The 12,240-nt window shown below is 39.1% G+C and overlaps 1 protein-coding gene across 2 annotated transcripts in view; it reads right to left on the minus strand.

The window, feature by feature from the left end:
* Positions 1-12,240, minus strand: part of ERBIN (erbb2 interacting protein) — a 128,568-nt gene that overhangs the window by 63,222 nt on the left and 53,106 nt on the right. For both annotated transcript variants that reach the window (XM_060235900.1, XM_060235899.1), the window contains exons 5-6: positions 3,795-3,873; positions 3,580-3,669 (exon numbers count right to left, since the gene is read on the minus strand). In XM_060235900.1, the coding sequence (XP_060091883.1) occupies positions 3,580-3,669; positions 3,795-3,873 (169 nt within the window). The remainder of the gene's footprint in view (positions 1-3,579; positions 3,670-3,794; positions 3,874-12,240) is intronic.

A 12,240-nucleotide genomic window follows, 5' to 3' on the forward strand; every position in this document is an offset into this window, starting at 1 on the left:
ACCCCAGGTTTGCAGGAAAATCTGAAATCTTAAAAAAAAAAAAAAAAAGGTTTTTAAAGCCAAAACTATAAAAGGAAAGTGTGTAGCTTTAAAAAAAAAAATCAGAAGGTTTCAGTGGCTGTTGCTAGGCAGCCACAGCATTCTAGATTTGGTTTCTCTCAGAAATAAAGCAAGGTGAGGGGCAGGGTCCTTTCCAGAACTGGTTTGGCCTTTGAGGGAAGCCACATCAGGGCCAAACCCAGAGGCAATCTTATCATGCCAATACAGTGGTCTAAATACCATAAGAATTAAATTTGCCAATTTATGCAGTAAATCAGAACCAATTATAACCAATAAATCAATTTATACAAGTAAAATCCTCCAAAATTGCTCACAACTTTTCCTTCAGGGTTGGAACAGAAGAGGATTTGCGGAAAGAATCTTTGTGCCTTCTGATCATAGCTCTTCTGCAAATAAATCAGGAGTTTGCTGAACAGCAGACTTTGGTGATTTCTGCCAGACAGCTTCCAATTTAAAAACTCAGAAATAATACAGAGCCATTATCAGTATCGTGCAGATACATACTGTGGAAAAGTTTTCTTGACTTATCTCAAACAATGCATCTCCCAATTTGCCTGATCAACCATCTACACTGGCTAATCAAACAAATTCAGTTGTTTCTGCAGGTGCCATCCTGCATATGGGAAAGATCAGCAACTGTGCAAATGCGTTCTCTATTTTGGCCTCCTCCTTATGGAACAGCCCACCTGAGATCAGGAAGGCTCCCATGCTTCTGTTATTCTGCAAACTATGTAAAACAGAATTTTTAGGGCAACATTTTTGTAAAAGTAAGCTATATTATAATAGAATGGTACAGAATAGTGCTTTAATATAGAGAACAGGATTGTGGACTATATTACTGAATACAGTATATACTATCTGTTTGCTGTATGTATGTAGGTGAGAGAAGCATCTGTTTGGATAGTTAAGTCAAGAAAGTTTCTCCACAATATGTATTAATAAGGCTATATTACTATGTAATGGCTCAGGGGGTACTTTAACAAAGGGAAAAGGACTGCATGGAGTATATATTGTCTTGTTCTCATTGCACTGTTATTTACTTATGTAATAACATTTTCTGCATTGTTTAACACATACTTATACTTTCAGATTTTTGTAATCCCAGTTCTATTACATAACTTATTAGACTGATTACCATGACTTAACACAGTGTAATCCACCTGGAGTTTCAGTAAGGCAGACGATGGATAATGTAAATTTTAAAAATAAAAAAGATAATGAAATAAAAATAAATTTTAAAAACTTCAGCTGTATAGTTCCATAGCTGCTGATAAAACATAGGCATTCCTCTTCTTTGACAGCTATTCACACATTTTTTTTATCTCTACTAATTCTTCTTCAAGGTGACTGTGCCTCTGATCCTTTAGTATCTTTGCTTTTCTAATGTCAGTTCTCTCTAAAACTTATTTCTTCTCCTCTGTAAATGTGATGACCTAAACTCAACCCGTATTACAGCTGAGACATAACCAGTGCCAAATAGGGTGTGGTCTTGGCAGTGTTGCTCAAAAAACAACCCAAATGCAAGAGTATTCAAAGTGTAATTTTATTCTAACCTACATTTTATCTGGTTTGGTTATTTGTTCCCTTTCAATACACAACTTGTGTCCGGTGGGTTTTATTTATCTTGTTTCTATCTCTCCCTTCCTCCAAGGAGCTCAGGGTGAGATGCATTTATTTTATTTATTTATTTATTTTATATCCCGCCCTCCCCAACAGAGGCAGGCTCAGGGCAGCTGATTTTGACCTCTCTCATTTATGATTTTGCATGATTTTGACCTCTCTTTTTATCGTCAGAACAGTTCTGCAGGATAAAGAGAGAGAAAATCATTAGCACATGGTCACCATGTGAGTGTTAAGGCTGAAAATGGATTTGGATCCAGGCCTCCTAGAGTCTAATTCAGCAGTTTACCCAGTTTACCCAAAGCATTGGCTCTTTTGTACTATATCTATTAGAAAAATGGGACAGACATTTCTTCTGGTCCTACAGACAATAAAAAGCAAGGAAGAATGGACATTGTGTTGTAACTGGACTAGATAGGAGACCTGAAGGCTGAAAAGCTGAAGAGGCATTTCTCATGCTTTGATGCAAGAATAAGCCTTGTGATCTAAATTAACTGTTTTCTCCCACCTTGTTCAAAAAGAAGAAGAGTTGGATTTATACCCTGCTCTTCACTCAGCATTTGAGAGCAGCTTAGTCTCCTTTCCCTTCCTCTTCCCACAGGGGACACTCTGTGAGGTAGGTGAGGCCGAGAAAGCTTTTAGAGAACTGCTCTTGGGAGAAAAGCTCTGAGACAACTGTGACCGAGCTAGAGATGTGAAGGCCGGGGAAAAAAACCAGAAAAAAATCAGGAAAAAAACTTTTTTTCCCCTTTTTCCTGAAGCCTTTTTTGTTTTTTACCAAAAAAATTGGAAAAATTGAAAAAAAGAAAAGAAAAAAATTGATCATTGAATGTTTTATTTTAACATGATGAATAAAATATTTTAATACAAGGTGTTCAAACATTTTCCAGATCTTTTTTTAAAAATATGTATGGTATCAGATTATTCTAATTTCTGTAAACTGAGGACAAGCAAGTCCTAGGTCATGCCCATTCATTGAAACTTAGTTCTACACTCCCCCCCTCTTCAGTTCTTTTTATGAGAATGAGTTTTTTATTTTTATCTAATACTGTGGAGAGAAAATATGAATAATTGTTACTTCTAGATTTTTAAAAATTGTTTTGTGGAGAGTTTTTGTCTGTTCCACTTGAACTAGTAAACAGTTCAGGAGATTATTGCTCCATTTGTTACAATTATAAATAAATATTATTTTAAAAGTACATTCTGTTTGTAATAATTGTTTGGATACACTATATTTTTAAAATGCTAGTTGTGATAATTCCATTCCAAGTAAAATTGCCCATAGTCATATTTTATGTTCCTAAGTAACAGAATGACTGTCAATCTGGAAAAGAAAAAAGAAGTGCTAATGCAGCATTTTTTTTTCAATTTTTCTGAAAATTTCCGTTTTTTCCCCAAACTTCAAAATTTCCAGAAATTTTACATCTCTAGACCGACCCAACATCCCCCAGTTGGCTGCATGTGGAGTAAAGGAGAATCAATCCCTGTTCTCCAGATTAGTCTGCTGCTCTTAACCGCTACACCAAACTGGCTCTCAAAAAGTACATACTAGTTTGCCATGCAGGACAAAGACAACAACAGTCACACAAAAAGTCCTATTTCAAAATCCTGTAAATATCTCCTTTACAGGATGCAAGGTATTGCACACTCGCATTTCTTCCTCCAAGAGATTACTTCTATTTTCCCTTGGGAATTAAAACTGCTTTCCTAATTCATTGCACCCATTTTGAAACACACTGTGACAGAACTTTGTTTACAATTTAGGCATTATGCAGAGGGGACCTCTTGTTTTCCTTTCTCTATCATGCTGCATGCCACCACTTAACAGCTTGATGCAGAATTATGCGTTCTCCACAAAACAAAACAGAACATGTTATTCAAACTCATTTATAAACTTACCTGCCAAAATTGGCTGGTAAGAACTCAAGAAAAGCATCATTCAGGTATAGCTGCGTTAGGTTTAACAACTGTGAAAATCCATCTGGAAGCCTAGAAGAATTTAATACAAGGGATATTAATCATATAATTCATTCTAACATAGCCTTGATGTTCACCAAGCATACTGCCCAATGCATGCTACAAGAAGATAGATTTGTGACACCAGAAGAACTTACTTTGAAATAGGGTTTACACTGGCCTCAACAATTGCCAAAACTTTACAGTTTTTGATGTTTTCTGGAAACTCCTGTATGCCTGTAACAGCCAAAAGCATATCAATTTTAAAAAGTAAGCTGTGCAAGCAGGTACTGCAACATTATACTCTAGATATAGGGATGTCGAACTCATTTGTTATAAGGGCCAGATCTGACAAAAATGAGACCTTGCCAGACCAGGCCATGTGTGTCACCAAATGCAATGCCAGGTAACGGAGATATAAACTTTATAAAGGAGACAGAAAACACAAAGATTTTTTAAAATTTAAAATATTAGCACTCTTGCAATATTGGGTTTATTTAATGGTCTCTGATGAAACCTCTTGCTCTGAGTTACTGCATCAAAATCTGAGGACAATGTCTGTGCTGTAGCAATATTGAGTATTGCTAATATTGTAGCAATATTGAGTTCAGTTGTTGTTCAGGTGTATATCTGTAAATTGAAAACCTACTTTTGATTTATTGACATTCATTACAGAAATCTCATGGTCAATGCTTTGAGCCTAAAATCCAAAGGAAAACATGAAATAAGTCGTTTCATGTGCTGGTCAAGAACATGTGAAAGCAACATGACACAGTTTGAGGGCTATCTGCTTCTCTACAAAACTATAAACTTTCCCCAAAGAAACAACTACAACTCTTATGAGGCAGTGCAAGAATACAGAGATAGCAATATATCTGCCTACTTATATGGGAAGCCCAAGTTAAAATCCTCAGTGTACAAAGGAAATGTACAGAGTAAATTTGGTCTGGACACACACTCTCAGCCTAATTCACTTTAATGATTTGTTAAATAGTTCACATTGCTTTCCGACTGAGAAAGATTGGATCATGAAGGCATGAATACAGAGAAAAGGGGGAGGCAAAGTCAGTTGCACCAAAGGCAGCCCTGACATAACAAGCCTCTTTCTCCGCCTCTCCCCTCCTCCCTCTTCAATGGTCTTAAAGGTGCTTTCTTTGTGTATATCTCCCACTGGATCAAGGGAACTAGGCAAAGGAATCTCTGGCTCCTTCCCTCCATCCCCAGGAGACAAGGAAGAGGAGGGGCCTCAGCCAATAGAAAGGAGACTTGGCTCAGTAGCTCTGTTGTGCAATTGAGAGAGCCTGGCAAAGCAAGCTCTCTCTCCCTTTCCTCCTCAAGGGAGGAGCCTCAGCCCATGGAGAAAACAGAGGCTTTGCTCTGTAGCTCCTGTGCAATTGAGCAAACCTGGCAGAGCAAGCTGTGACACGGAAGAAAGCAAGAGAGGGAGAAGGAAACAGATGACAGTGAGTTGCTTACAAGCCTGATAGAAGCCCTCCAGGCCATATGTTTGACATCCCGACTCTAGAGATTTTCTACTTGTTTTCTACAGACTTCATGCATTCTGTTTCACAAACCCAGTTTTGAGGGCTTCTAGTAGAGACAGAACTTCCAAACTACTACTTTGAAAGCTGCATCAAGAGGTGTGTGCAGGGATACTGCATGACTTAGGGAAAATTTTACTGATTCAAGACTTTGAGCAGCTGTAGATTAGACTAGGTATGGTATAATTCCTCAATTATACCATTGTACAAAACCTACAGGTTGTGGTACTAACAGTAGAATACAGCCAAGAATTCAGCTGACAAAAATAACGCTCAATACTCTTGCAATTATGGTTGCAAATTATACTTGAAAGAGTGTACCAATGCCTGATGAATTCTCAGAAGCCAGAGGAGCTGATCAATGAAGTTTCCAGTGGTCTGAAGATACAGTTTTAAAATCTTTTAGTGCTCCCTGATCTTCCCCATCAATAACACAAGTAGAAAAATAGTAAAAGAGAGGCAGACTTAACTGACTAAACTGAAAAATATGCTAATTGTATTGATTTGTATAATTTATATACATTACAGAATTGATCTGTTCTTGTTGCAAAATTCTGGTTACCGTGGCAAAGAATTCTGATTTTTTTAAATCAAACTGCAAATAACTCAATTAAGGCAGTATAATATCAATCAGTATTATGCTGAGTTCAGATTGACTTCAATGAGAGAGTTCATGCCTCAGTGCAGTAGTTTCATTAATACAGATAGAATATAACTGTATGGAAAAACAGCATGCAATGGAGTCTAAGGAATGTGGGAAAATTGGATCAAACATCATAATGCACTTGTTGTATTGCTGACCTAATGATAACTAAGGCCATTCAGAAGCTAATTCTTCTCAAGATGTTTACCGACAAAACCTGGGCTATGTTCATCAATTGTAATTATGTAATTGAAAGGAAAAATTATTCAAGAGGTAGTAAACTTCTTTGCCATTAGTAATCAACCACTAAAGCAATACCCCAAACCTGAACACAATCTTTCTGTCTTACAGCTTTATAGAAACATCTTCTTTCGCTATAACACAAATCAAGAACATTTTTGAGAAATACTGTTTGATACTTTATAACAAAGGCAACAAAGATTCATGCAAAATTAGCACTTGACATACTATTAAACAAAACAAGTGGGAAACCAACAAGGACTTGTGGGGACATTTCACTTCCCCTTCCTCCACTATTTCCTCTTTCCTATTCCTGAAAGACCCCATAGGTCTACCCCTTTTCCATCTTACTTCTCTCCTTCTAGGGTTGTCAGACTTCAGGTGGGGGGACTGGAGATCTCCTAGATCTCCTAGAATAGATTTTCCAACTAGAGATAAGTTCCCCTTATGTTGCCAACTTTGGGTAGGAAAATACCTGGAGATTTTGAAGGCGGAACCCGGGGAGGGCAGAGACCTTAGCACTGTACAATGCTACAGAGTCCACCCTACAAACAGCCATTTTCTCTTGAGGAACTGATTTCTTGTCAGTTGGAGAGAAGTTGTAATTCAGGTGATCTCCAGTCCCCACTTGGAGTTTGACAACCCTAACTCCCCTGGAGGAAATGGATGCTTTGGGGAATGCATGCAGTCTATGACATTATACCCCTCTGAGGTTTCTCCCCTCTTCAAACCCCATCTTCCACAGATTGTGCCCTCCATTTCCAGGAATTTCCTAACCTTTTCCTTTCCTCTTGGTAATTCCTATATCCTCTCCTTGACTCATTTTCTCCTTCTTAGCCGTTCACCAGACTACTTTTATCTGCCTCCCATATTTATTCTTCATTTACACCCTCCACCTTTCTTCATAGTGGGAACCAAAACAAAGTATTTTCTTATCCTTTCTATCCACACAACAATCCTGTGGGGTAGGCTAGGCTGAAAGTTTGGGACTTCCACAGCAAGAGGGGGATTCAAACCAACTCTGAAGCTCTAACCACTACACCATACTGGCTTTCATAGGGTAGCTGCTATTGAACAGCAACAAGCAGCCAGGCCCAGTTCAATCATGCAAGTTGGGTGGTATCAAGTCGCCCAGAGGTTGCTTTCAGTCCCAGGGTTGCCAGCCTACAGATGAGACCTGGAAATATCCCAGAATCACAACTGTACTCCAGACAGCAGAGATCTGTCCCCCAGGGGAAAATGATTGCTTTGGAGATTGACTCTATGGGATTATCTTTGGCTGAGGCCTTTTCAAACCTTGTCCTTGAAGGACTCTACCCCAAAGTATCCAGGATTTTTTTTAACCTGTAGTTGGCAACCCTAGCCAGCTCCCTCAAAGGCCAAAATACGGCTGGAAAATGCCTTGGGCCCTCCCTCTACCTTTTTACTCATAGAAACTGAAGCCTGGAATACTGTGGTTGCCTAGCAATAGCCACTGAAGGAAGCTACAGGCACTTTTTTATCATTTTTTTTATTTTTTAAGTTCCTAGTATGTTTTTAAAGATTTGAGTTATTCTGCAAACTTTGGGCCCTTTTCAGGTTTGCAGAAAGATCTGGTTTTAAATACAGTTACTGGATTTAAGTATCCAAAGATATCCCAACTTCACTATTTGAATATAGCTATCATGAAGACCTAGCAATTCAAGAAGGAAATACATTGCATAAAATTACACACATTTCATGCCAGATATCAAATTAACATTTTTAAAGTCTCAACGTAATAAGAAAAAGCATTAAATACACATGAAATGAGGTCAAATCTCAGCTGGCAAGTCTCTGTTGCAAGCAAGAAAAATACTAATTCTTGGCTGTAATTATTTCAGTAACAGACCTATGCTGGAAGGATGTTTGCCAGAGAGCTGAAGTCTTCAGGCATTTCACCTGCCTGAACAAGGACAGGAGAAGTTTGGACAGCTATCCTGCTTTCCATTTGGTGAAGAATTATTTCTGCTAAGGGCAAGCAAGCAACAGTGAAGTCAGCTTTCTCCTTAGCCAGAAGAAGAAGAATCTTCACCCAATGTATAATTAACATGCGAAATTCACTGCTGTAAGAATGCCTACTAAATTAGATGGCTTCAATGGGAAGTTAGACAAATTCACAATGGACAGGCTCATCAACTGCCATTTGCCATGCTTAAACAGCACATCAATGTTCTAAGGCAGTAAGCCCCTACATATCAATACTGGCAGAACAGAATGCCTTGGCCTCTGTGCCCTATTTTCCCAGGAGCTTAAAGGTGGACAGTAAATGAATCAGGATGCTGGACTAGATGGAGCGCTGATTTGATCCAAGAGGGTTGCCCTTATGTTCATATCAGAAAAGAATACCTTGAAACGATAATGACATAAACTGCGTATTGGGAAATGACAGCTAGTTGTTCACATGTGGCTTCTTGCAGGAGGAAAAACCTACTTCCACAAGTGCCGAACGAAAAGGGATGCAAACAAAGCTGCAGCTACTCTAGCAGTCCTGCTTGTTTCCTTGCATAAGAAGAGGAAGAAGAGACAGAAGTAGTTGTATACAGGGTTTTTTTTGTAGAAAAAGCCCAGTAGGAACTCATTTGCATGTTAGGCCACACGCCCCTGACATCACTATTGCTTCATACGGGGCTTTTTTACGGAAAACAACCAGCAGGAACTCATTTGACATATTAGGTCACACCCCCTGATGCCAAGCCAGCTAGAACTGCATTCCTGCTCAAAAAAAGCCTTGGTTGAAAAGCCCAGGTTGTATAGATCTACTGGCATGACTGAAAGCAAAATAGCCTACCCCACAAACCTTGTGTTACAGCCTTAGCACACACAACTACACCAGTCCATTTTGTATGCTCACTGAAGGACAAAACTGTTCCTGGTCCTTCCAAGTGCTGCTCCAACTCAGTAAACATTTCTGCAACAGCAGTAACTCAAAATGCCTACTACCACTGAAGGCCCCCTCAAAACAATATTGTGTATTTGGATAAGCACTTTCCAGCACAGCATTATGAGATCCAGAGTTATGGTTTCTTCCATTTGTTTTCTGTGCCAGTGAAGACTCTTAAGGAGCATCTGAGTTCACTGCCAGCTTTACTGAGCAGTGCAGCAGATTGAAGTGGGTTCTGTTCCAGAATGCTCTCACTCCGCTGGGAAGCTAACAGAAAGCAAGATTGTCAAAGCTGTACCTTGCACTTGTGCATTTTCCTTCTATGCCTGCAACAGCACCACTAAGCTGTACAAGATATTTTCTAATAGATCTGGCAGACATCAGGTCTCCTACAAAGATTTAAAATTAGGCATTATCTTTAAGATTAATATATTAATACAAGCCTTGACAACATTTGTCTGGTTCTGGAGGGGCCAACCCAAAACTCAACTCAAGCATTCAGAGTTTTGTATTTTAAAGGCCATATTTCCTACTTAATTCTATCAAAAAATCTAAACATCATCTCTTCATTTCATTGTAATTTTATTAAAATTATGACAAATTGTAAATAAATAAATAGGCAGTAATCCTGGTTACCATTACTACATAAAGCCAGCTTCTAAGCCCAGTCCAATTTTCTTCCTATTTCTCATAATTTTGTTATTGCTGTAAACACACCTTTTAAGTGAACACTGGAAGCAGTATAGGAAGCAACTGGTTAAGAAATGAATTCATCTGCCATCCACTTAATAGTGAAAAGTTAACAAATGAACAATGTCAACATACAGCATCTGCAATTTTATGTCACACAAAATACATTCCAGTGTGAAATGATAAATAAGCTTCATATATCTGAGAACTGACAGGGTGCTCTATGCTAGTACAACTGCTGAAAAAAACCTATGCAAAGGAATGGAAATTCTAGACGCCATGGTGACCTGGCATTTGCCGAGCCTTGATAGCTGCCCCTCACATGTATTCTTTGTTGTAGCCCCCACCTTGTTCATTGGCCTACTTGAGAGTGCTGGGAGAGTTCCCACACTTGTCATTCTACAAACTGTAAAAGAATTGCTTGGGAGGGGATTTTTACAAATACGGCTATAGCACAACACCATAGCTCAGGAAGGTGCTTTTATAGAAGGAACAGGACTATAGTCTATGCCACTGCTTTTGGTAAACATTATTTGTTTATTGCATGCATTATGTTGCTCTTACTGCATTGTATTCTATTTTGTAATTTAATTCTTTGCATTTCTAATTTCTGTAATCCTGTCCTATAGCATTTTTATTAGATATCTCATGCCTGCTTGTAAGGCAGGCTGTAAAATTAAGTTTTGTGTATAAAAGTTTCAAAAAAGGATAATAAAGGAGATGTTAGAAATACAAACAAAAATTCTGTATATCCACAATCAAATTCTACAACTGGAATGAGTTAAACTATCGGAAAAAACTGCATGATTACACCTGTGCCAATGTTATCATAACTGACTAGGGATCTTAAGATAGGCTGACTGTTATAAACCATCTGAGGCAATAGGGTTGGAAAAACAGTCCCTGGGGAAACACAAGACATTTTACTTTACGAATTTCCACTTCTGCTGATCTCGATCTCTCTCCTGGCAACTGTCTGCCTAGATAGGTCCTTTTTTTAAAGACACAATCTGAGCATTTAAGGACACACTCTTAAACATTTAAGCAGAATGCCCATGCATTTCCAATTTTAAAATGTAATTCAAAGACTAAAAACTTGATTGCTAAAGAAGTCTAAATACATATTTTATTCAAGTTCAACACACCTTAGAGGTCAGCTCTATGCCTGCATTCTGCTGACCTGCCCAAAACGGCTCTTTTGATTAGCCTATTCATGCTTCCCCTCTCATGGATTGCTGCCTTGACGTGGCAAGAGGGCTTGCGTGGTTCAGTGAGGTTGTGGGCTATGCCATGCAGGGCCACTCAAGATGGACAGGCCACAGCTGAGAACCCAGACAAAATGTGATCCACTGGAGAAGGAGTTGGCAAACCACTCCTGTATCCTTGCCAAGAAAACCCCATGAACAGTAACAAAAGGCTAAAAGATATGGCACTGGAAGATGAGCCCCTCAGGTTAGAAGGTGCCCAATATGCTACTGGTGAAGAGTGGTGGGCAAATCCAAGTAACCACAGAATGAGTGAAGCAGTTGGGCCAAAGCCGAAAGGACACTCAGCTGTGGATTTGTCTGATGGTGAAAGAATAGTCCAACAATGCAAAGAACAATACTGCATTGGAACATGGAATGTAAGATCTATGAATCAAGGTAAGCTAGATGTAGTCCAACAAGAGATGGCAAGACTGAACATCAACATCTTGGGAATCAGTGAACTAAAATGGATGGGAATGGGTGAATTTAACTCAGAGGATCACTACATCTATTATTGTGGCCAAGAGTCCTGTAGAAGAAATAGTGTGGCCTTTATAGTTAACAAGAGAGTGAGGAAGGCAGTAATGGGATACAATCTCAAAAATGACAGAATGATCTCGGTCCATATCCAAGGCAAACCATTCAATATCACAGTAATCCAAGTCTATGCCCCAACACTGATGCAGAAGAGGCTGATGTGGACCAGTTCTATGAAGATCTACAACACTTTCTAGAATTAACATCAAAAAAAGATGTCCTCCTCATCATAGGGGACTGGAATGCCAAAGTAGGAAGTCAAAAGGTAACCGGAACAACTGACAAGTTTGGCCTTGGAGAACAAAATGAAGCCGGGCAAAGGCTGATAGAGTTCTGTCAAGAGAACAAGTTGGTCATAGCGAACACCCTCTTTCCAACAACCTAAAAGGTGACTCTACACATGGACATCGCCTGATGGGCAACACAGAAATCAGACTGATTATATACTTTGCAGTCAAAGATGGAGAAGCTCCTTACAGTCAGCAAAAAGAAGACCTGGAGCAGACTGCGGCTCAGATCATGAGCTACTCATTGCAAAATTCAGACTTAAACTGAAGAAAACTGGGGAAGCCATTAGGCCATTCAGGTTTGACCTTGATCACACCCCCTTATGAATATATAGTGGAGGTGAAGAATAGGTTTAAGGAACAAGAGTTGATAGACAGAGTGCCTGAAGAACTATGGACGGAGTTTCGTGACATTGTACAGAAGGCAGCAATCAGCACCATCCCGAAGAAAAAGAAATGCAAGAAAGCAAAGTGGCTGTCTGATGAGGCTTTACAAATAGCTGAGAAAGAAGGAAAG

The sequence above is a fragment of the Heteronotia binoei genome, chromosome 4 (genome assembly GCF_032191835.1).
Source record: "Heteronotia binoei isolate CCM8104 ecotype False Entrance Well chromosome 4, APGP_CSIRO_Hbin_v1, whole genome shotgun sequence".
NCBI classification, from domain to species: Eukaryota; Metazoa; Chordata; class Lepidosauria; order Squamata; family Gekkonidae; genus Heteronotia; species Heteronotia binoei.